The 27674-nt window shown below is 32.5% G+C and overlaps 1 protein-coding gene across 1 annotated transcript in view; it reads left to right on the top strand.

Annotated features, from left to right (window-relative positions):
* Window positions 1-24652, top strand: part of LOC134277252 (zinc metalloproteinase nas-36-like) — a 72883-nt gene extending 48231 nt beyond the window's left edge. The window contains exons 7-9 of the mRNA XM_062759569.1: window positions 4313-4473; window positions 10820-10865; window positions 24271-24652. Coding sequence (XP_062615553.1) covers window positions 4313-4472 — 160 coding nt within the window. The 3' untranslated portion in view covers window position 4473; window positions 10820-10865; window positions 24271-24652. The remainder of the gene's footprint in view (window positions 1-4312; window positions 4474-10819; window positions 10866-24270) is intronic.
* Window positions 24653-27674: the final 3022 nt, after the last annotated feature.

Here is a 27674-nt window from a genome sequence, read left to right as displayed (position 1 = left end):
CAACCACTTTCCGGTGGAGAGCTTCAAACTTTGCCCTACACTCGGCAACCAGGGTCATTGAGCAGTGAGGGATCTTTTTTTGTGCCAGCACCTACTGCGACACGGGACTTCGGTTTATACGGTCTCACACCTGCGGCTAAAGGATCATTTTCACTCAAAGATGATTGATTGATACTGTTTAATGTCCCTCTCCAGAATATTTCAATGATATGGAGACGTTACCATTGCCGGTGAAGGGCTGCAAATTTAGGCCTTTGCTCGGCACTTACGGCCTTTGAGCAGGGAGGGATCTTTATCGTGCCACACCTGCTGTGACGCAGGACCGCCCCGTTTAGTCGCCTTTTACGACAAGCAAAGGGTAACTGAGGACCTATTCTAACCCGGATCCCCACGGGGCTTCACTCAAAGAAAACCATTCGAAATATCTGGCGACCTTGGCTGCGCCTTAGTTGACAATGGTTCACTCAAAGAAAAAGGATTACGAATGACCGGGGATTAGCTTCCGGACTAACGCATGAGGATTAGCCCCTTAACATATTAGAACCAAAATAAAAGTAAAATCTAGAGATAACAGATAACCCGGGAATTACCTTCCGAAGCAGGGATTAGATCATTTGACTATCTCACGGGGATTAGTCCATTCGCAGAGATTTCTAGGGAATTATTCACATTTAACTGAGTAACTTTTATAGAGGAAAATATTAGTAGACGTATAAAATAAAAGGAGATAACTAACTATTTATGAAATAATCAATTCGTTTTCACATAGTACGAACTCAAACAATTCTTCCGTTCATTGGATTCAAGGAAAATATAAGTAATAAAAAGTATACATAAATAAAGGACTTTCTATGAAAAAAATCTTTAAACAGCCTTATCAAAAAGAACATTTAAAATATACATTTACCGCTAAAACCATTGGAGGTGTTAATACATCTAATCTGGGGAGATTTGCGTCTCTTTTGAAAGCTAAACATTTTGCTTGATGATTTGAAATATATACTTCCTAAATGTACATAAATTGAAAAACACTCATTAACCATTCAAAAATCTGTTGGTCGTTTATTTTATTATAATACGGCTGTGGTTTATATTGACTCTTTATATGACAAGGGATGGTGGATCCTACTCTGAGAAAGAGAGAACTTCAAGGAGTAAGGTTCTGGTGTGTGAATTCCCCTTGGGGGGAAATTCTGCTCTAGAGTACGATTCTTTGCTTTGAAAGATTTTTTAGTTAATGTTTTTTTAAATAAAAGTAACTGATTAAAGATGCAATGTAATGTAAATATTTTAAAGAAGTCGTCGTACTCCGATTCTGTAATGAAGCGTATACGTAAATGCATTGGATTTTATTTTAAAGTGGTTATTGATTATATCAATAGCTGATCATTATCAAAAGGTCAATATAATTTTTTCTTTTCATTTTAAAATTGTTCATTTTTTGGAGTAGTATTATCAGCGCCCCCTTCAGACCTTGTCTTATCTTTTTTATAGTTGTAAGTATGTCAAATGACAATCATTTTTCTTGTTCAATACTCTAATTCTGAGACTAACAATTTTGAAAATCATAAATTACATGTAAAACAAATAGCTCTCAATTTTGCAATCACCATATTTAAATTCCATTAAGCATGTCACTGCGACAAAGAGGTCAGTGATGCCAAATTGATAAATTTAAGACAGATTCCTAAATTTCAATATTATTTGAAAAGAAAAATTAAAACTATATTTTCATCATACAATAACTGTTCGTAATTTCCATATTTGATTTAAAATAGTAAGCATTCAAGTGCCTATGAAGACAGGGGTTTTAATCAGTGATGAGAACGGTGGTAATGAGTGAATAAAAGGCGCAAAATAGAGGATTTTATTCGTTTAGGAAAATGTCCCCGTTTAGATACAATTAAACAAGAACTGGTGTGTGAATATTAATGAGTGTGAAATAGGTCCCCGTTTGTGCTGTGAAATGTGCTTAGCTTAAAATTAAAGATATTGATATGTTCTCATTATATTTGTCATCAGGGTTACATGGTGATTGATATTTTAAGTCAAAAGTCAATGAAATATTAAAAATAAAGAAGTCCCCATTTTGACAGTCTTTAACCCCTGTCCCCGTTTGACACCCTTCACACGTATGTGTGTGTGTGTGTGTGTGAGGGTGTTGTGTGTGTGAGGGTGTGTGTGTGTGTGTGTGTACCATATAAAAGCCTATCAAATCATATAGGATATGGCAAATAATTGTCCAACTATATAAGAAAAATTGGTAACCAAACCATGCAGAATATTATACAGTTATTGCTGTTTTTTAGCTCAATACAAAGTTTTAGCCATCGATCTGAGGTGAATATTGTACTTCAAGGATGGCTAAATCATTGTATTGACCGAAAAAAAGCAATAATTGTTTAATTATATGATTCACTGATGAAATGATACAGCTCATTACTTGCTTGCATTTAATTAAATACTAGCCAAATAAAGAGAGGAGCAGAATTAAACTGTGAATAAACCTTACCAGTCGTATCAATTTGATTTTTTTTCTAATTAATTTTAGTTGCCATGAAAAAATACATAATGTCAGTCATTTCTATAGGAAATCTTTTTGAAAGGAATGAGTATTATCAGGGAAAACGAACTGCCAAAAAGTAAAAAAAAAAAATGTTGTTAAGTAAAAGTGTTTGAGGGGGGTCCGTTCATCCCCTCTTATCCCAGGTTTACTTGGTGGTTTACTGTGGAGAATTTGGTATGTACACGTTATACTGGGCACCCAACGACCCCGGATTTTTCTCAGCGAGTAAAACATTCTCAACCCAGTCATATAATTGAATATCTAGACTACACAAATCATAAGAACCTGATTTTATATAATACTAAATCGGGTTTAATTTTATCAACTTCTGCAGGCCTACCTATTTTCTGAAGATTTCTTATTTTGTGCGTGTACTTATTATCGCGAATGGGCTCTTCAACGTCAAATCGCGAGAATAATTATTCGAGAATGGACGGTTGGTCAAGAAATTTTTCGTATATTTAAGCACCATAAAAATAAAGGCGAGTAATTTTATTTCGCGTGTGGTGCTTCTTCCGAAAATACTCGATAATTAATTCTTGGCGTATATTTAGGAAACTACAGTAAAGCAACTTAATATCCTCTATACAAAACCTTCTCGCTGAGATAGGAATTGACATTTAAAAAATCTGCAATCGAACAATAAATAAATATATTTGAATCAATACACTAGTCTGCATTACTGAAATAATATAAATACTCACTACCAAGTAAAATTTGTAAACCACATTTTTGGAGCCAAACGTTGTTTTGATATAAGAATAAATCTAATAACCGTAACCAGATGGCGCTTATATATAAAACTCGGATAATCTCTTCAAGACCCATAAATTCACTTAAAATAGTGATTTATAAAATACGCAATTTTGCACACATTTAGATCACATAAATTCCTTTATATACATAAATACACTAATTGACAATCAAAACAAAAAATGTGGGTCATTGCATTTTTTTGACACCAAGCAGCAAATAGATCTTTTTGCACTGAAATTACGTCTAAACGAAAATTTTTCAAAGGTTTTTTTCTCTAAAATTTATTTTTATAAAAATGAATAATGGGAACAAGCACCATCTTTTAATCATGAATGGAAACATTAAAAATTGTGACAAAAATTTCTAAAGACTTCGCATAGCCAATTATTTTATTACCTTTTTGCACCAACAAAATGACATTTTAGTGACAATAACAATTCACAAGCAATGAAATCATTTGAAAGTAATGACTTTTTTCTAAGTTTAAGCAGAATGATAGAATTCATTAGTTAATTTAATTTATGATTTAGGACCAGCATAAAACGAGTCATTGCAAAAATTAATTCTGTGTGCAGGCTGCAGTAAAAAAGTAGGAATCCAATTTTGACTATTCTGTTAATACTTCGATAGAGAAAAAATGATCATTTTTCTCCTTAAGGAAACCTTTCGCCTCAATAAATATTTCCTCACTTAATGTTTTCCGTATGGAATTTATTCATTGGTCTTCGATGAATATAGCATTATTAGCATTAATTTTAGATTCAAAATTTATTGTAGAAACTAAAAAATTTTGTATTTTTTTAAATTAAACTACAACAAAAACGGGTTAACACAAAAAAAAACCTTCTCAAGAGCTTAGGAGCGAACCTTTTTAAGTTTTCCCGCTTATTTTCTCGAAATTTTCAATTTCGATAATTGACATATGTTTATAACGATTTCTGAATTCAGTTTCTTAATATGATACTTTATAATACTTTATTTTTCATGAAGAAGATGCAACAATCCCTCAGCAGAAGAAATAACAGAAATAACAACAACTGATTCTGTGGACAAAAATATTATGATCCTTACGTTTGACAGCAAAATCTCTAAAGACATAAAGCTACCTAAGGATGATCCAGGAATGCTTTTAGAAGTTAAAGTTGTTTAAGGTATATTATTATATATTTAAGGTATTTAATACCCACTTTCTATAACCACTTAAACTTTTGTTGCACGCATATTCACAGATTTTTTTCAATTTTGGCTTGAAAGTATCACATCATAAACTACTTCAACAAATATTGTTCGATCATATGAAAGTTGGGTAGTTACCATAAAAACCGTGTCTAAAGTAATTTTTTCTGGAAAAAAATGCAATATTTGGAAATGTGTTTTAATGGTATGCGGCAATTTCAATTCATGTTACACACAGAAAAAAGAAATACGACATCTATCTTTAAAAGGCATTTTAAAAATTTGTGGTATTCAGTCTATAAATATGAGAAATCTTTGATTCGAATAGCAGATATTCAATTTAAATTTGAATTATCTCCCTTTGATTATTGTGAGCTATTTAAGTGTCAGAGATAAAATTATCATTGGATAAAACTAGCTCGAAGTTGTTTACATATTGTCAACAGATAACTCGGAATACAAATAAAACCAACTGTTTTTCTGTTTATTTAATGCACATACAAATCTTAACCTCTGTTTATTCCCTGAATGTAAAAGAATGATTTTGATGTGTGAAAAATGGTGAAATATACAAGACTAGATCTACATTACATGTAACATAGTACAGGAAATCAGCTCCCTCTCCCCAAAGAAAAAGAGTTTGACTATTTCCCCTTTATTGTTTTTTTTTTCTCTCAGTGAAGTAGAAAGAACATCGTTTTTACTGCCCTACAGATCATCTTGGAAATAAATGATTCTTCTTTCACTACAATGAAAATCTTAACTCCGAAAGAATTGCTACAACCTTTCTGAATCAAATGGCCGTCCCCTAACCCATAGTAAGCACAGTTGTATTATGCAATTTTAAACATTATATTTGCCTATCCACTGCTCTCTCCCACTATGAACATGTAGTCATCAACTGCGTTCATAGAACTTTAGATGTAACTGCTTTTGCTATGAGTGCAATTGCTCTATCACTTTCGTGCAGAACATGCTTTACTACACTTAAGAACAGATGATACAAACAATTTTTTTCTTTGAAAAAGATTTAATATCATGTCACAAGTTTAGAAAATATCTTAAATCTTCTTAAAATCAAATCTAGAAGATTTTCTATCCATCACATAATTTACTACTTCTGCGATTTCATTTTAATTGATTCGCTTGGAAACTATTCCGAGATTAAATGTATTAGATTATTCAAGCATTTTCTTGGTTTTTTTTTCGTTTTTTTTTTCGGGGGGCGGGGGGGGGGGTATACTGTAGGATCAATCGCATGTCATTCATGTTTTGTGTGTTTTTTTTGGGGGGGGGGGGCGTTTGTGTGTGACTCCTTCATCATGAGGACGAATGAATAATTCTTGTCCTTAAACAATGAATGCTTACACTGTGGAATAATCTTTAGAGAATAATATTTCTGGTCTACATTCTCATAAATGTCGTTTATCTCTAAAGAAAGAGAATTCATTTATAGAGGAAAATGAAGTGAAATACACAAGCCTGTTTTTATAGAAGTAAACATGTGCCAACAGGTGATTCGAACCAGGCCACTGTATAAATGTTGAATAACAGTCTCAAAACATCCGAGCTTTTCCAATTAAAAGGATATTAAACATAAATATAAACCATATAATTAAAGAAATATTTTTTCATTTTCGGGATTCTTGCACTTTTCACCCACATCGGCACCCCCTGAAAAGCTTTATTTATAATATTTCTGAGATAAGAACCTATCAAAATATCAGATTCTTTGATGGGTGGACGGGGGCTTCTTTGGATTGGACTTCTAAGTCAACATGTAAAATTGCCTTTTTTTTAAATAGATTGTTAAATAGACGGAAGTTACATATGTATATGAAATTTAGGTTCTTCCATTTTAGCAAAAAAAGCACAACTATTGGCACGCCCGTATTCATGATATTATAAAGAAATCCGAATACCTACATATTATATCGTATAAGTAACATATTATCTTGTACACATGACTACAAGGGGTTAATGTTATCTCGTTCGTACGACGTAGTATCTCGTACGTACGACTTAGTATCTCGTTCGTACGACTTATTATGTCGTACGTACGACTTATTATGTTGTTCGTACGACTTATTATGTCGTTCGTACGACTTATTATGTCGTACGTATGACTTATTATGTCGTACGTAAGACATAGTATCTCGTTCATACGACTTAATATCTCGTACGTACGACTTACTGTGTCGTACGTAAGACTTACAATATTTTTTTGTGGCAGCAATACGCTTCCGTATAAAAGCTTTCTCATTTATTGATTTTTGTCAAAAACGTTGATCGATGATGTCACAACTGAGTCAAAACAAATTAAGAGAATGTGATGACGCCAATGCTTGTATGGAGATAACTGTGTTTGAGAGTGAAATACTTTATAAATAGTTTGTGATTTATTAGAGAAAAGGATCATTGATCACGTTTACTGATTTTAAAGCCGCATGTTTTTCATTTCTGAAGACAAGAAGCCGCGTCCTTATGTAAGTCAGGATTACCTCTGATATTCTCGAAAAAAATCAAAGAATGCAAATATAAGCAATAAACAACGATTATTTAGTGAAAATGGCATTATGAAGAGCAATAGCTCTGCTGGCATATTTTCCACGATACGCTAGCGCGCATCATGGCATATGCAAGCAGAGCAATTGCTATTCATAACGCCATATTCACTGAATAACGTTGTTTGTTTTTTAAATAAAAAAAGAAAAAACAGTTTTATTTGATTCCTGTACACCGGTCAAAAATTCTAGTATACTTTGAATTATTGGGGAAGGGGGGATGATTGTTGTTTATATGAATACAAATTGTCAGAGCCAACTTAAATTTAATGCTTTACCACTTTTTGTGGTTCACTTTGAGTATTACTATACAGTATTTTTGGAATATTAAGAAAAACACCGACAACTTACGAACATAACTCGACCTAACTTCCCATATCTCGATAGGTTTCTCGGGAACAGAGATTGCACCCATATAAAATTTGAAATCGGAAAAAATAAGTATATGTGTGAAATAGAATGGATAGTGTTATAAACACTGTTATTGAAAATATCTTGTGTCAAATTTTTCATAATCACTTACAATGTTATAAAAAGCGGACAATTAGAGAAAATACATGTATATACGGGCTACGAAACACGTTTTTCATGCATCAGTGATTTACGTAATATACAAAATACTCGTAGTGTGCGCTGTGTTCATTTAGGGGAAAAGTTATTTTACAGATTGAACAAAGGAGACTCAAATCCTTTATAAAGAGCCATAGCTGCCTTACCGACGACACGACCGACTCAAGTATTTAAATGGAAATTACCTGTTTCTATTTATAGATATATGTACCTTTTCATTTCAAAATCAAACTACATGTATGTAATCATTATTGGACCAGTGTATATTTTCATTGTTGCAAGTTTGTTACATTACAATAATTTTACTCGTTTAATACTATTGTTCCAAACATTGTTTTAGAACATTTTGAAAATAAAACAAGCTACATGAAGCAGCTATAACTTTGGGTCATTAAAATAGTTTCATTAGGACTGTTTTTCCCGAGATATTTTCAAGGTGTAATGTTGTATTATATACACTGTACATGTGTCTCTTACATTATTTATACATGTTTTATAAAATAATAAAAGAAATCATAGGAAAAATGCACAGAGAGAAAAAAAAGCATAGATCAGAAACACACACTGTGAGACTCGAACTCAAGATCATTATGTCTACAATCCAGTACTTTTTTTTTTTTATCTTTTATTGATAATAATCATTATATACATTTCATATGTTTAAAAACATACCTGACAGAGATACAATGTAGTAGAAAAACAAAACAAAAATATTATAAAATAAATAATAACACCCCCTCTGTTTCTTTTCCTAGAGGGTTCTTTTATAAAAACAATTCAGAGAATACATCCTTTCTATTTTCATTGACACACAATTGATAATAATTATATGAAATAAACTGTCTCAATGTGTATTTGCGAAATTTTGTTTTATCCAACTTTTGTTGACTGTCAATAAACATTAATTTGTCTTCTTTTGTAAATACATAGTCTACACACAGATAAAAAGAAATTAACAAAAAAAGTATTAACATTCTTTACGCCCTTTGACAATGAAGAAAAAAAAATCAAATTCTAAAGTATAAAATATTCTAACATCTACATTTTTCATTATAAATTCTAAATGATAAACAACAAAATTGTTTTTAAAATCCTGCAATTCCTTACAGCCAATAAACAGGTGTATTGTATCTTCAAGTTCTGACAAACAAATAGGACAAAGACTTGATTCAGTTTTACCAATTTTAAACAATTTTTAATAAGTAAATATTACATTGTGATATTATTTAAAATCTAATTCAATGATTTCAGGTTGTTTGTAAGACTCCCATAAGACAATCCATCTATTAATAAAAGAATCAGATTCATGTAAATTCAATTTTCTCTCCAAAACGTATTTGAAACAGGATATTGAAACAAGTTTTTGAATAACAATTTATAAAACATTTTTGTTGAACAAGTACTTAAAACTATATTTTGATTTTAATAATTAATAAAAAATCTGCCATAAAACTAGCATTCTTGAACTCTTTTTCTTTTACATATTTTGTCCATTCTATTGGCATACTTTGTAAAAGAATATTGTAATTTTCCTTGATTTTCATAATATTTGCATCAGGATTTTTCTCTAGAATAATATCAACAATATAAGAACTAGGTAAAAAAAAAAAAAAACGGTATAACTTCGTACGAAATATCTTTTACATGTTTAATTCCTGCATTTATAAAATCATTCCACTTTCATATTTTACCATTTGATTGAACTTTTAAATTATAAAATAAACAGAAATTATACACATCATCTTCTTGCTCTTTATAAACAACACTTTTTTCTAGAGCATGCCATGAACTAAAAAGTTCTTTGTAATATTGAGGTAAAAATTAAAAAAGTCTTTATTAAACAATCTTAGCATTAGTATTTCCGAATTTGCTCTCAAATTACATACCCTAGACAAAAATATTTGAAAATGTATTTCCACACAAAATATTTAGATATCGATGTACATAAATATTTAGCAAAGAATTTAAGTCTACAACATGACAACATTTTAAGATATATATCATTTACCATCAAACAGCCATTATTTTCATAATATTTGTCTCTAAAATTTCAATGTTAGTTTTACATCATTTGATAAACAACCTGAACCTATACACATTATTTCAGACTTTTGAACATTTAGCACCAGATGAATTTCCATACAATTCAAACACTTTTAAAACTTCTATAACAGAATTTGTATCTGAAACCGCCATAGTTGTGTCATCAGCATGTTGAAACATTAACGCAACCTTGTCTGACATTGGAATTGGAGTCCCTTTTATATTTGTATTGCATTTCATGGCATGATTCAAAGGTTCTGCTGATGAAACATATACCAATGCAGAAATAGGACAACCTAGTCTTACTGAATTTTTGATAGGAAAATAATTTGTCAAAAACCCATTACATTTAACACTACTAAAATATCATGATAAAAAAATCTTTACCCACTTCTTGAAATAAGATTTAAACACAAATGTATCTAAAACATCACATAAGTATTCATGACTATCTCTATCAAGAACCTTCTCTTGATCAATTTTAACAATGTATCGTTCTAAATTATCCATTTCTACTTTATCAATAATATCTCGAATACTAACCAAGTTACTTAGATACTAATGAATAGTCTATTCTACTTTGAACAAGAGTATTTTTAACAACCATCTTTCTAGAAAAAAAAAACTTTCTCTGACATATTTCTATTTCTCCATATATCAGTTACAAAGTGTTTATTCATTAATTCAAACAATGCTTTATAACTCATATGATACACATGAGCTGTTTTCCCACATCGATTTATTTCATCAAGTGTATTCTTAAAATCTCCCAATATCATAAGATTTGTTTACTTAATTCAGAAATTTAATTAAAAAATGATGATCTATCTGCGACCGTGTTTGGTGCATATAAATTAACTATATCAAGTATTTCTTCGTTTTCTGTATATCTAATATGCAAAAATCTTCCATCTAAACCTTTAACAAATTCAACGTTTTCTTTCAGATCATTTTTTATTAAAATGCTTCACCTCTTGCAGATCTATCATAATCATTTTGAATAATTTCACCATTCCATAAATGTTTATACCTTTCAATAAATTCATTCTTCCAGTGTGTTCCTTGCAGACCAATTATGTCATATCTCTTTTTTTTTTTTTTACAAACAAACTAAATAATTTATATTTATATATTTTTTCTCAAGATCACATAAGCCATTACAGTTCAATGAAGTAACTAACATAATACAGGTAATTAATGAATTAAGAATAATTTTATTCATTTTATCTATTCTTTTTAGCCTTTCCTTTCTTCGCTTTCTTCTTTCTCTTTGTTTTCCCTTTGACTACGATCTCTTCATCCAGTTCGGAAGACTCGGAACTCTCAGATTCTGTATAAATTGCCCCGTTTTCTACCTGTTCCATTTTTCATGATCACTTGCAACACCTGCAGTACAAGAGGGTTCATTAGCGTTTTCCACATTTTCCTTCACGCAAGAACTTATTTTTAATTCATCTCTCGTATCTTTTCATTTGTTTCTCAGCTATCCTCTCGAACAGTCTCGTTTCCTTGCGATTCTGTTATTTCTATTTCTGATTCCCTCTGTTGTGCCTCCTTGTCTTTATTCTCGCGATCGTCCTCCTTATTTACCTCTTCTGACGACCTGTCATCTGCGTCTGATTCGTTATCATTCAACCCGCACGAACACTCGTCACCCAATTCAAGACAATTAGGACACCATTTCACTGTGCAGGTTCTAGCGTAATGCCCTTGTTTTTTACATCGAAAACAAACAAATTTAGGACACTCTCTGAATGGATGATCGCTTGAATAGCACAAACTACTCACTTTCATCTGCCTGTTGTGAATAACTCTGTAATATTCTTTTCTGAATTTTATTATACCCGCACTTTCTAAAGAAAGTTCGAGTATATTGTTGTTACTCATGTCCGTCCGTCTGTCCGTCCGTCCGTCGGTCTGTCACACTTTTCTTCCCTGAACTCCTCTTACATTTTACACAGTAGCCTTATCATCTTTTGGGAGATGGTTGGTGGTGTCATGTAGATGTGCAGTAAGGTTTCGGAACTTTGATTTTGCCCCGGGGGATTAAATTGGGGTCGAAAAATGACGTTTTTTATGCAAAAAGCCCCGTCTTCCCCGAACTCCTCTTACATTTTACACAGTAGCCTAATCATCTTTTGGGAGATGGTTGGTGGTGTCATGTAGATGTGCAGTAAGGTTTCGGAATTTTGATTTTGCCCCGGGGGGTCAAATGGGGGTCGAAAAATGACGTGTTTTATGCAAAAAGCCCCGTCTTCCCTGAACTCCTCTTACATTTTACACAGTAGCCTAATCATCTTTTGGGAGATGGTTGGTGGTGTCATGTAGATGTACAGTAAGGTTTCGGAATGTTGATTTTGCCCCGGGGGGAGTAATGGGGTCGAAAAATGATATTTTAAAAAGTGAGGTCAAGGTCAATGGAAAATTCAAGGTCAAAATAAGTTGACGTATTAATAGCTCTTAGCAGTATGTATCAGCATATGAAGCTTGATAAATATATCTTGAATTGTTTATTCAAAACTGGTCTAGACATTAATTTTAGAAAAGTGAGGTCAAGGTCACATGAAAGGTCAAGGTAAATAAGAGTGAAGCATCGTAAAGCGTACATCAGTATGTATCATCATGTGAAGTTTCATAACACAACTTGAATGGTTTCTTTAAAATAAAGCTAAACACTAATTTAAAGAAAAGTTAAATGAAGGTCAAAGGAAAAGTCAAAGTCAAAAAATATTGCTGCAGTTGGATATTTACATCAGTATATGCATCAACATATGAAGTTTTTGATAAAAATATCTAGAAAGTTTCTTTGAGCGCGATGGAAAGACAGATGGAAGGGTGAAGGACGGACATGACAAAAATTATACATGTATTCCTAATCATGGTGTGGCATAAAAAACTTGAATCTACATTATGTGAGCATGTTTCCATCTATCAAGATTATACAAGCAAATTCAAAGAATTGTGGTACTCTGCTTTCTGTGTTTTAGTGAATGAAATACCATAATTTATGGCAGATTGTGTGTCAAATATGCACCCCTATCATATATCAATTTTTGAAAATTGGGTCAAAGGGGAAAACTCATAGCATGCTCTGAAACATTTTGTTGCAAGTTATGTACATGTCAAATATGACTGACAGACAAATGACATTTAGTGTCGCCTCCCTTTCCCCAAAATGGGGGACAAGAATGCCCTTGCTGTTCTTGAGAAGAAGATTTATGATGGAAAAAATCCCCTGCATATTTCTTAACGCAAATCAATATTGTGTTTTTATGTCATTTTGTTTGTTGTTAAACATCCCTCTCAGGAATTTTTCACTCATATGGAGACACCACCATTTGAAAAATAATGAGGACAAGTTAGATTTGAGGTCAACATTCATTTTAGGAGTTTTCAACCATTAAGACGTAAAGAAATATTAACTCGATCCTTCCCCTCACCCCTTCCCAGACCCCTGTTTGTTCATGTATGCAAAAAAAAAATGTTTATACAAATAGTTTAATGTGATCCATCTCTGAATGATTCTTAGGAAGATATGTTGACACAAATTCATGAATAAAATGTCAAGTAATCTTATCATTGATGCACTTTTATTTAATTTAATGCAGTCATATTGTGAACATTTCCAGCTCATTAGGAGAGTGGGGATGACCTCTAGGGGTTCATAACCTTTATACCATTAAATTTACATAACATAATAACACAAGAAACAATATTATGTATAGTCAAAAGGAAAAAGTTTCCTACTTTTTAGGAGTCACATGATCATTTGTCATTACAGGGACAGGGAAGTGGATTGGGAGATCGACCCCTCAACACCCCCCCCCCTTTCCCCCGGAATTTGCAGGACTATAATCAGGTCTGGACGATTTCTAAATATGGAAGTCAAGAACGATAACCGAAAGTTGCTATAAATGTACATCAAGTACACGTAGATATTTTTCTGTCCAATCAGCTGACAACAGCATTTTTACACACCCCAAAACATATTTTAAAAGAACAAAAAGATAACACGTGCTTTTGTTTTTTTGGTCAAAAAGATTTTTTTAACAAAAAATCTGTAGAAGTAAGATGAAAACTTATGAAGAATAAGGTATTCCCCACATTTTTACCGTGAACAACCATGACATTTTTATCTCGGTAAAGAAAAAAAAAATAATGCACGATAGAATGTAATCGTTTATACAGAGGTATAGATCGTACCAGCAAGATTTTATCAAGTTCAATTATAACATTTACCAGAATATATTATATGCTGGTAAATATAATTTTGCTCAGCCGTCCGATTTTCATCGAAAATGCTTAAATTCCATGTGTATTGATCAACTCACACAAGTGTTTATCGTATGGAGTATACACATATAGTTTTGCATTATCACGGGTTTCATGAGCGCCGAATACTTAGCTATCTGACTTTAAATGGGCATAAGGAAAGGCGTTTAACGTGGACAAAAGAGAATCCTGTAATTACATGAATGTGTTTTATCCTAATATCTTACCTCGCAAATATGAAACTGCATGGACTACTAGTATTCTGTAATAAACACTCAAAAATGGTAAAGACTGTTATCTTTTGAATAAGATTTTTATGTCAGGCCGTATACCGTATTTATATAATTTTTTTAACGTAAGTAAACTTTTGGGATTGCTACCTCTTACATGTATAGAGACAGATTTTTTTTCCACTTAAAACGTATTCCAAGCTTTCAAGTCGTGTTTGTTCACGGTAGAATTGTCATAAATATTATATTATTCCCAAATGCGCATAAAGTTTACAAAAAGTTTGTTCTAAAAAAATCTTTTGAGCAAAAAACTTAAAAACCACGTGTTTTATTTATTCTCTCATGGGTTTGTCTAAATGCTGTTATCTGATTGGTCAGAAGGATTAGTGCCTTGTTTATTCTGTGTATTAATAGCAATTCACGGTTATCGTTCTTGACTTCCTTATTTAGAAATCGTCCAGACCTGATAATATATACTGGAGGAAATAAAAATGACTTTGGATGCCCTAAGTGTCCCTCCACCCTAGAAAACAGACCAAACCATAACTTCTTTTTTTTTCTTGCTTCTCAGGAAATTCTGGTCTGGAAACCCCCCCCCCCCCCCGGTCCCTCCCAGAAAAAAAAATTCTGGATCTTGTTACTGAATGTAACGTTGATAACGGGGGATAACTCTTCAGAATGTGAAATTCGTCTATTGTAGCATCGGATGACCTTTGATCCTTTAAACTTTAACCTAACCGTTTGCATTTCAGACTATTTTACCCAACTCTATAACAAAACTTGTACTTACCGATTGTTATTATTTAGGCCCTGTCATCTTCATGAAATATAATCCAGTTAAAACACAAAATGAAATAATTCCTACCGACATATATGCAAATATGCACACAAGTATCCTACTGCACGTGCAGTGAAATCTAAAATAATAATGCCAATGGTAAAACTAGTACTTAAGTCAGGTACGTGACGCAAGCCCAATGTGATGCAGGTGTTCAGATACATGTATAGTGCAAGAACAAATTGAAAATTATCATTTACAAAAGATGTTTTATTTTAGCTTTGCAATCTAGGCCTTTTTGCAAAAAGAGACAAATAAGGTGTGTTTGTGTGTGTGTGTTGATGGGAGACGGGTGGGGGTTGACTATTACATTGATTGTGTATATGGCAGCTTTCAAGAAGTTTCTGCCTAATCAAATATAAATAAACTTTGCACATTATTTCTTGTTAATCTATATGAGAAAATAGATTTAAAAAGTTCCAATTATGTGCCAAAAATCCTCCCCCTCCCCTTTATCAAACCTAATTTACATCATTAATTTAATTCTGTAGTTTAATTTCCGACTGGTAATGAATTAAGAATAGGAAATACCTATAAAATGGAGGCCCATGGGTCACATGGTCACTAGCTGCAGATCTGTAGCGTTATGTTTTTATATATTAGTCTTTGACTGCAGATCCTGTAATGCAAAAAAGGTGCAGTTCTGGGGAGAATTTCTCCACTTTCCAGCATCGGTCAACTTACTACCTTTCACTCCCTAATTCTAGGCACATTATTTAATCAACCTGTATATTTTATCCATCTCCCAACCTTTGATTAAAATTATTTGTTAGATTGCTGAAAATGCACATCAAGCGAGTTTATTGCCTGTAGAGATTACTATAAATGGCTGGGAGGTGGACAAAATATACATATTGGCCAGAGAATGTGTCTAAAATTAGGGAGTGAAAGGTAGTTGATTGACTAATGCTAGAAAGTGGAGAAATTCTGCCCAAAAGTGCTCAAAAAATATTGCGCGTAAATTGCACCTTTTTTGCATATGGGGATCTGTAGCGTTATGATCAAAGACAAATATATAAAACCAGATCTGCAGCTATATGGTCACCTGAGCATATTATGCTCAATTTGATGAATACATGTATTATGTAAATTATTGAATTATATTGACTTTTTCCTTGGTAAAGCCCAATATGAAGAAGTGTGCATTTAGAGTGCGGGTATTACTGTCTCATGACAGCATCTAGTTGTATATGGAAACAAAGGCATATTGGGTGGTAATTTTACTTTCACATACCTTGTGCCAACTGCTATATTTGTTCCTGGGTAATAACGCCTTTTGATTGGAGATAGAATTTCTACTTTCATAGACGCTAATGCGTCTTCTTTTTCTTGATCCTCGATGTATGCAGGAAGATGAAGAAAACTAACCATTACGGAATTTTGCACTATTTCTCTGCACTTAAATGTTTTATCTCCGATCTTAATACCCTCCAAGAGATATTGTATAGGAGCCCTTTTGTCCAGTGATTTCACACAAGTTCCCAGATTTAGGAACACAAGCGAACATTGACCCCACTCCACAATGTTCATGCACAAATTTAATGATATTATCAGGTTTAACCTGTCAATTATCTAAAACATCTACAGTTATTGTGTTTTCACGACAGTAAAATCTTTTCACTTTGTTCGTGTTATTTTGAGATCCACTCTCATGGCCGCCGCTCGATGTGGCAGCCATTCTGCCGGTTATTGACTGAAAGTCAAAGAAACGGGTAGAAACAGCTTACAATGTCTTATATGTACAGTAAATAATATTTAACAAATCAACTGGGCTCCTTTTTAGAAGCTCATTACTTACATTTAAACTAGGGATGTCAAATCGGTCGATTTTAAATATTCGGTTACTCAGACGTTTTCAACAAAAACCAACTAACTATCAGCTCCAAGAAATCAATCCGTGCACTCTCGGCTGACAGCAAACCGGAAGTCCTCGCGACCTTCTCCAAGATCATTATGTCTACAATCCAGCATTCAAACCATTACGCCACGAAATCATTGTAAACGGATGGACAAATTAAAGACAGATTGCTAAATCTTTAAATAATTTTAAGAAGGAAAACATACTTTCAACATTTTCAATATGAAGACGACCATCTTTAACCAAAATTACTGTACAAGTACTTTTTTCCGCGTGGTATTAATTTACGTTTTATACGCGGCCACAGATTTTCCGCGGAAATTTGTCCAAGCGTACTTTATGAAAATGTAAGGCATATAGTGATAATATGAAAAATCAGCGTAATTTTCTGCTCGGGGATTAAACAGAAATTGAGATTCCGAGGAATTGTGACCCCGTGGAAAAAGTACGTCTACAGTACCTAAATGTAATGAAATGCAGTCATATCCAAATAAAATTATTCAGACTTGTTTTTTTCTAGTTAAGGGTGGTCTTTTCCTACAGTTTGTCATTGTTTAGGGGGATACCTCAGTATTTACTATATTCTCCATATAAACTGATCGATTTTTATATCTATCATATGAGGGAAATATCAATATTTGAATATTATTTTTGTGTGATTTGCTTTATGGCATGTATTAACTTTTGGTTAAACAATGTATTTGAAAAATCACTTCTGGAGTAGGCGAGAGTGACTAAGCGATATGGCTCTTTATGCGTTAAAATGGAGTGTCTTGCATTAAAAGTGTTTTTATAGAGAGAGAGAGAGAGAGAGAGAGAGAGAGAGAGAGAGAGAGAGAGAGATGTTCTTTTTCAGATTTCAGTATACATATGGTAGACATGGCAGGAAGTATCTCTTCTTGGTTGGTGTATTAAATGGCGATATTCACTCGCATTACCTTGTGCCACTTTTCATTATATATGTAATTATACATGACTAATTTTTTTTGTGAAGAAGCAAACAGAAAATTTTTGAAAGGAGGAAATTATTACATTAGAAAAACGGTTTTTTTTGTCTTAGTCACATATTTCTTTAATATTATTAGTAAGCAAACATTCCAATAATGATAACCGTCAAATTTTTAAGTTGGCACCTTTTAAAAATTGCTTAACAAATACATTTTTTGACAAGGCATCATTTTTTTTTAATTAAAGGTCACATGACTATGCAGGATCAGTAGGGGTGGGTGGGGTGGGGGGGGGCAACCAAACATTTTTAGTTTGAGGACACTTCCAAAAAGAAAAAAGAAATCCCTGGCCAGCCAAAAAAAAAATTAATTGAGGGAGCACAAGCATATATATTAGTTGCATTTTTATAGTATTTTAAATATCGATATATATTTTTGTAAATCTATCCGCGTCCAAAGATATTTTTTTTGCTTTCTTTCATTAATAAAATTTACAATTTACAACATATAAAATTTATACCTGCAGTTAAAAAAGTTAGAGATGATTTATGTTGCTATGGGCTTGACTTTTTTAAAGTGAATTCTATGTTCTTTTTGGATTTTTCATAAGAAATACATTGAACTAATATGTACTAGAGGTTTTATGAATGAAGACAAAAATAAATATGTTTGGAACCGGTTTGTACATTTTGGGTGGGGAGGTTGTCCGGTCTACAAGCACTTGTGATAAGCATATGTGTGCACAAGGATGCCATATTGCAACTACATGTAAGTGCATCAGATGACAACTACGTTTTTATATTATTCGCACTTTTAAATTTCGGTATCTTTTTGTCAGTATCCTGGAATCCATCTTTTTTTCTTTTACAACAGGATAGTAATATTTTTTTCCTTGCATGTGAAGCAAGTTATAATTTCGGTTATAGATTTATATGTGTACTAGACCTTCGGTCAACATTACTCTGTGCGCCTTCTAAAGTATAAAGTTTATCTTCTAATTTTATATTCTGACTAATAATGCATGGTTAACAAAAATGACTTAGTGGAACATAAAATTAAGTACAAAGAAAAGAACTATTAAGAAAAATGTACCACCTACATAAATGCATATGTTAAACCTTTTTAATCATTCACATATATAAACGGTTATAGATGTACAAATGGTCGTATACATGGTACATAGGACGGGGTTGAGGGGTTGGGCATAAGCCGTGCCCCCCCCCACCCCCCTCCCCCAAATTAATAAAGTCGATAAAAATAATGTGATATAATAGAAAACTTAGCTACTGTTTACTTTCCCCCCTCGGTCGAAAATATAGCGGAACATGTTTTATTGTGATATACCACTATTATAGCAGAATTAACGTTTCCCCCATCCTGTTAAATGTATAGAAAAATTATAAATTACTTTTATAACAAGTTGCGAGTTGTATAATGTTTTCAACCCGTCAGCTAGTCCGTTAATCCTCTCTATTTATTGTCCCCAGCTCCAAAAGCGGGTGACATCAATTCTCATTCGTCCGTCAGTGTGTCAGTCTTTCTGTCCATCACAAAAACTTTGTCATGACCTTTCGAAATATACTATGATTTTTGTTTTGTGACCTTGACCTTGAAGTTTGACATTCTTTTCAAAATTGTTAATTTCACTCTTTAAAAAGTTTTACTTAGTAGTCATTTTTTATTTGAAATGACAAAGATGAGTAATAGATAGTTACTTAGCATTTACTTAAAATTTTAAATCATTTATTAAATATATGTCAATTATTAAATTCAAAGCTTTTGTTTGATTTTTACTTACACACTTAAAAGATTTACTTAGTAATTTATATTTACTTAAGATTTGTGTATATAAGTAATAACATAATTTGGTCTATACTTACATTTTACCACTATTTACTATATACACATGTAACTATTACCAAAATATTTTTATGCCCCCGTAAACGAAGTTCTTTCGGGGGTATATAGTTCTTGTCGTGTCCGTCTGTCTGTCAATCTGTCTGTCCATCTCTCTGTCTGTTTGTATGTCCGCAAAAACTTAAACCTTGCCCATAACTTTTGATTTAGCGGAGCTATGACTTTTATATTTCACATGTGTATTCCTTGTGACAAGACTTTTCTTTAGCTACCACCAAATTTGACCTTTTGACCTTGGAGTTTGACCCATTTTTACACAAAAATTCCAATTTTTTTTCTTTAGCCGTAACTTTTGAACATTAAATACCAGGACATAAATTTTTTGTACTTAACATATATATATTTTGTTGAAAGACGTCATTGGATACCAACAATCATGACCTTTTGACCTTGACCTTGGAGATTTCCATCCTAGTGAAAAAAATTTAACCTGGTACATAACTTTTGAACGGTAAGGGATACGGCTTTCATACTTTATATATGTAATCCCTGTGAGGAGACCATTCATTAAAAAGCAAGAACTTTGACCCTTTGACCTTGACCTTGGAGTTTGACTAACTTTTAAAATAGCAAATATAGATTATAACTTTTAAATGGTTAGGGTTAATGCATGCATACTTTACATATTTCATCATTGTGACAAGGCCTTTCTTTGGGTATTACCAAATCCGACCCTTTGACCTTGACCTTGGAGTTTGACCTACATTTTAAAATTGGTATACTTGACCATAACTTCTGAAGGGTTGGGGCTAGTGCTCTCTTATTTCACATATGTATTTTTTGTGGCAGGACCTTTCATTAGATATCAATAACTTTGACCTTTTCACCTTGACAGTGGAGATATATACTAAATTTGCATTTAAGAAAAGTTTAACCTTTGCTATGTTGCCATACTGGGGAATTTAGAGCAGTTGCAATACAAATAATTACTTAAATATGGAAGTCTACTCACAATCGGGATTAATTTCTTGAAATGTACGTGTAATATATAATTTTGGCTTCCATATCAATTGTCTGTGAGGAGGAGTTATCTTTCTTCTAAATATTCCTTCATGTGAAAAAAAAGTCATATAACCGTAATAAAAATGTATTAAGTACTTGAAACATTAAACCATTTTTAAAATGGTCCTTAAAAAGATACAACTTATTCAATTTATAAGGCTTTTGATGTTGGAATTAAATGTTTTATTGTTAACTATAATAAAACAATTACAAAGAAACTGGCAAAAGAAATAGATAGTATTGTTTCCATAATGTGTTGATTTCATCTAATTGACTACTCTGAGGTCTCAAATAGGAAACTTTGATCACGAAAACTGTGAGTATATGTAGTACTCACATTTTGCACTTTCAAAGTTATCTCTCTTATCAGAGGGTCTGTACCTTGCAGTGTTTCTAGTAAATATTGTCGATTTTAGTTAAAATGATAAGTATTCATTTACTTAGTATTCTTTTACTTAGTATTCTATCACTTAGTATTTTAATACTAAGTAATGATATTCCAGATTTTGATTAATTTCAGAATTACATTTACTTAGTAATAATTCATAAAACCTAGTACATAGAAAGAATATTATCTCTAAATTAAGTAATAATAATTTACCAAAAATGAGTGGTTCATTTACTAAGTAATATAATGTTTAAGTAATTCTACCGTTACTTAGAAAATCATTTTATAAGTAAAAGAATTCATCCTTATTACAAATTATGTTACAATTACTAACCATAACAGTCATTTACTAACTATTCTGACTAAATGGATTACTAATAATTACTAGTTTTTCCTAATCTAATATTTTATTTTAAAAATTACATGTAAAACTCTTTTAGAGGGTTTTCCTTGTGACTTTTTACTAAAAAGAGATAGGGCTTTCATAATTAACATGTGCATTAATTACCTGTGACAAGATATTTCCGAGCTTGCTATGATATCTGATTTCAATCGGGGATGGGGGGGGATAAAAATATTACGCATCCTAAATGTACCACCAGGGAGAAAGCTGGCTATGTATGTGCTCCCTGATTGGTCTAGAAGCCTTTTCCTGAGATGTACCTCAGAGTGTGTTCAACTCATATGGCGTTCTGGGGGAGTTATCTGGGTTGTTCCTCTTGACCAACCATACATTTGCTTACAGTTTTTCGACCAATCAGATTGCGTGTTTCAAAGCATGTGTCGGTGTGAATGTAAACATGTCAGAAGCCAGTACCAAGGAGATTAAACGCTAAGATATATGTTTCTATGAAAGAGCCATAGCACATTTGATGGTCACTTTTGCCTACTTTAGTAGTGATTTTTAAATACATTGTTTAACCAAAACTTTGTCATGTTAGTTTATTCATGCCTTAAAGCAAATCACACAAAAATAGTATTCAAATATTAATAGTTCCCTCATATGATAGGTATAAAAATCGTTCAGTTTAGGTGGGAATATAGTAGATACTGATGTATCCCCCTAAATACTGAGGAACCCCTCTAAACAATGACAAACTTTAGTAAAATACCACCCTTAAAAAGAAAAACAACTTCTGAATAATTTTATTTGGATTTGACTGCACTTCATTACAATTAGAAGTGGTCTTCATATTGAAAATGTTGAAAATATGTATTTAATTTTTTTTTATCAAAATTATTTTTTAATTAACAATATGTCTTAAATTTGTCCGTCCGATTACAATGACTTCGTGACGTTGTGTTATGTTTGCTGGATTGTAGACATAATGATCGTGAGTCCAAGTCTCACAGTGTGTTTTTCTTATCTATGCTTTTATTTTGAGTCGTTCGTGTCGTCGGTAAGGCAGCTATGGCTCTATCATAACTATATGACGTCTATAAGGGTAAAACATTACAGAATGAGCGTAATTTTTAAACGGCCGTCCTAATTATCTAACATTGATTAAATTAAAGTTTATTTATTAAAATCCGCTGAAGCAGAGAGTAAAAAAAATGAAAATGTGACAATTTTTTTCAAAATGCTTAATGATCTTTATCCAATTGACCAAAAAGGATATTAATGAAACAACAGTAGTCGTCCTTGTATTAACAATTTCTTCTTTTAAAAAAAAAAATATTTTAACCATATCTTCTGCTAAAAGCTTAAGGTTAGTGTATTGCTCATAAGTTTAAACAGTGAATACTTCAGTTATACATGTATAACATTACTCATATTCAATATTTATTTTTGATAAGAGGGTGAAAACACATCCACATATCCCACACACCTTTTTTGTTAGTTTATTTTTTTTTACTAGTTATTGCATATATCTCTATCATATTGAAATTTATTAAAGGGCTGAAATGGTTTTTGAGTGGGGCATCAAGGGTGATTGTCCGATTTCCCTGAGATTTTCAAAAACATTAAATTTCTATTTAGAGTCATAAAAAAACATACATGTATATACTTGCACTTCTTGAAATCCCTGGGGAATCGTATCCAAAGTCATGAAACTGACTAAAATAGACTAAGAAAAAATAAAGTTGTATGTATAGGTTATATCATAGAAGCCGAGTAGTATTGATTATATCGTTTTCATGGGGCGTGGAAATCGAGGGCGCGGAGCGCCCGAGATTTCCACGCCCCATGAAAACGATATAACCAATAGTACGAGGCATTTATGATGTAAGCAACTTGTCGCATGTCTGATGACGTAAATTTCATTGAGAGTGTCAAAATTCAATAATAAAAAAAAAAGATTCATTTCAAGCTACCTTTCCAACATGTCGGACGTTCTTAGTGATTTGACTTTGAGTTTTTTGAAGATTTTGACAATTTATATTTGAGCCAGGCACTCGACATATATGAAATCACAGATACAAATAGCAAGGAGTTTAACGATAAAAAGTGTGGAGATTTTACCGTAACTTTCAAATGCTCAAAATTGATTAATCTTTTGAACGACTGGGAACTTTCAACCGATTTAAATACATGTATTTTAATTTAGTTAATGGCTAAGAAATAGCTATACATGTTCATTTTTTTGTGGTTATGAACTTGTGAAATAAAATCAGTTTTGTTCTCATGACCTGATTTCTGCCTCCTGCAGTGATGTATGTATGAGAGAAACTTGACTAAATAACTTCCCTCCGTCCTTACAAGGCTTTGCTTAAGATTTGTGCTTTATTTTATCTAACAATTTTTTTAAAATTTATTGCTACCTCTTCGCCATGGGGGTAAATCTAGATCATTGCATTGATAGTACGCTTACTTATAAAAAAACGGTAATTTTTTTTTTTTAGAAAAAAGTGCCACAATATGCATGGGGAACTTTTCCGTACTATTATCAGCTATGGTTGTACATGTAACTGAATTTTCAATGTAACGAACTTTTATGATAAAGTTTGGGTCTACATTATTTTGTATTTAATCATGCTCAGAAAAAATAAGATAATTAAAATGATTTGTTGATATGTTTTGTTTTAATTTATTTCATATCTAGCAATTCCTTAAAGGGATTAAGAAACCCATGATCCCTTCATCGATCTCTGAAAGAATTTTGAAACACCATGTGTTCATTTTGTGTTTTTTACTTCCACAGGTATCTTTTAATGGAGCAGTACAACTGAATCTTTGCTGCAATTGCAAGTACGATATTCGGTAGAAGGACAGTGCATTTAAGGAAACGATTGTAGTTACATCTGCACCGCTTGTTGATACCATGGGCCACTTTGTGAACTGTAATATAGTATACTTTTATATGTAGCTAGCAAAAAAAACCTGCAATTATATGTAATTACTCACGCACTTTTTATTTATCACCTATGAACCTATAGAGGCTCAAGTGAGCTTTTCTGATCAAAATTTGTTATCTGTCGTTGTCGTCGTCGTTGGCATTATTGTCGTCGTAACCTTTTCACATTTTCATCTTCTTCTCGTGAACCACTGGGCCAATTTTAACCAAAACTTTGTTCAAAACATGAGGGGTGGGATAGGGGGTGGTGGTCGGAGGGGGGGGGGAGGTAGGGCTAGGCCACATTAAACAATAAAGGTTTTTTTATAGGATTGTATGGGAAAAATCCTCTTCTATAGAATGGGAAGGCCATAGTTTGACTTATATTGATATGGAAGCATCACTAGGTTGTGTAGATTCACAGTTGTTCAGATCGTGATTCAAGGGGTTAGGTAGGGCCATAATGGGGCTGAATTTTTTACAAAGGAATACAAAAAAAATGTTCTAGAACAGTGAAGTCATTGTTATTGATATGGAAGTTGAAATTATTCTCAAATAGTTTAAAATTAAAGTCCTACTTTTCAATACTTTACTAATTCGTGCCTTTTTCTAGCCAATATGCTCAGGTGAGCGATGTGGAAACTGGGCCTCTTTTTACTATATTGGGTTTCTCTCGTTCGTTTTATTTAGAGTGTAAATAGAATTAAGCACTCCATTTTTTGTAAATAAAAAGAAATTCTATTTTCTTTATTTTATAAAAAGAACAACAAATAAAAAACACAGCAAGGCGTTACGAACGCAAATTTTTAGGTCATCTGGGTCACTGAAGAAACCTATTGCGATCTGTTTTCGTTTGCGGCCATGCGTCTTTTGTCGTATTTCATTCATCGTCCATTGGGTGTATTTTTCCAATTTTCCTCTTCTCTTCAAATAAGTTTCAACTACAATTAGTATATGCCATGTAAGGGTAAAGGGGAGCTAGTAAAGTGACTTTCAAACAAAGTCCCAGAACCTAGAGAGCTAAGGCATGAGCGTCAACACCATCAAAATGAATGCAACTTTTACAAATCTCCTTTAAAGGGGGAGGAAATAAGGACCTCCCTCAAATTTACCTGGTCTTGGAACCTCTGTCAATCATCTGAAATTAAGCCTGGGATTGGATACTTTGATTTGATTGACATTTAGTTTGCTGCTGTTGTGTATATCTTGTGTACCTTGTCTGAAGATCGTATCGACCATCGAATTAACTTTCAGGCTTTTGATGCCTACCGCACTGTATGCCAACGTGATAAAGAAGCAATCAAATCGTTCTTTTCTTTTTTTAATTGATAAGAATATGCCATAAATATAATCAATCTATCAAATAATGAAATAAATGACAACTAAATCATGGCCATATAATATATATTATAAATTTAATTTTAAAAGGGAGGATTTCATATCGCGATTACAATCGATAATTTAAATTTCCGTGTCAAAACACGAGTTAATGTACATTTATTCCTCCATTAATTGACTAAGTAAACTGACTTGCGTTTGAAGCTAGTATCATGGAATTAAATAAAATTATTTTTTAAAAAAAGTATGACAACATTGTAACATTGTTCATGAGTCAAGCGAATTTATATTTATAAGACAAACCTGCTATACGTGTCGCTTTTCTTCGAGACATGGTGACGAAGTTACGGTATAATAATAAGTTTTAGAAGAGTAATTACCCGGAATATAACATCTTGCTTTGTATTTAATGTTTGAAATTAATAATGAACCCCCCCCCCCCCAAAAAAAAAAAAAAAAAACGATGCAAATGATTCTTTTCCCGTTTCATAGCTGTCGGGGAATCAACCCCGGTCCGAAGCCCTGGCCATTTTTACCGACCATGCGTTATGGAAAAATCAAGTAGGGTTTATCTTTAAAAGATATTTATTTAGACAATAATATTTCTACTTCAACATTTTATTCTCAAAACATCGTTTCTAAATTTCATTGTTATTTACCGAGGGACTGTTTTATGATTCACTTTTTTCTTTCGTTTTGCGTAGACGACGTGTAATTTGAATTATTTACTTCCCTTTTTGTCGCCAGATTACAACGACAGATTTTGGTGCTAAATGTATTTTCGCTATAACACTTCATTAAGAAACACACTGTATATAAAAAATGTCGAGTTATTAAAAATATTAGTTATTTTAAAAGAAAGAAATTGAGAAGGATTCTGTCTGCAACAAAAATGCTTTGTTTATCATTTTAATTCCTGAACTAAACATGAAAAAAAATGGCCTCGACTTACAAAGTCGTAGGAAAACGCATACAGGTAATACACTCAGGGGCTCATATGGAACGCCGTCACTGCCTTATAGCAGAACACTACTATTGCATTGTGTCAACCTTCCGTTACATTATGTGAACTCTTAATAACATTAACCTACACGACTATTGCCTTGTGTCAACCTTCCATTACATTATGTCAACTCTTTATGACATTAACCCACACTAGTATTGCATTGTGTCAACCTTCCATTACATTATGTCAACTCTTTATGACATTAACCCACACTAGTATTGCCTTGTGTCAACCTTTCATTACATTATGTCAACTCTTTATGACATTAACCCACACTAGTATTGCATTGTGTCAACCTTCCATTACATTATGTCAACTCTTTATGACATTAACCCACACTAGTATTGCCTTGTGTCAACCTTCCATTATTACATTATATCAACTCTTTATGACATTAACCTACACGACTATTGCATCGTATTAACTTTCCTTTACATTATGTCAACACTTTATCACATTAACCCACACTACTATTGCATTGTGTCAACCTTCCATTAATTATGTCTACTCTTGCATTTCGTTACGTTTAATTTTCATGAGAATCTTAGTTTTTATAAACTGATGTGAAAAGCTCATGCCATACTGTGCGCACTCTTCTACATTATGTCGATTCACTATTACGCTATGCGAACACGGGTATCCTCAGCCTTTATATGAGTAACGTATTTTCTGCATTCCGCAAGCACTAAAAATGAAAATAAAACTGTCGTAGAAGAGATTCTCAGTGATTTCGGAATGACATTTTAAATGAAAATTTTAAGCGACAAATGATTGACAATCTTGAAACATGCAAAGCCTTAACACTGCGACTGTGAATTACTTTAATCTGATAATTAATCAAATAAATAAAATATTATGAGTCGTGCAGCAATCATTTTTTTCTTTTTATTTTGAATTGTTTTCTTTTTTTATAAAAGTCTTAAACTTT

The sequence above is a fragment of the Saccostrea cucullata genome, unplaced genomic scaffold (genome assembly GCF_032062105.1).
Source record: "Saccostrea cucullata isolate Sc308-1 unplaced genomic scaffold, CSIRO_AGI_Scuc_v1 ctg338, whole genome shotgun sequence".
NCBI classification, from domain to species: Eukaryota; Metazoa; Mollusca; class Bivalvia; order Ostreida; family Ostreidae; genus Saccostrea; species Saccostrea cuccullata.
This window is presented reverse-complemented; position numbering and strand designations above follow the sequence as displayed.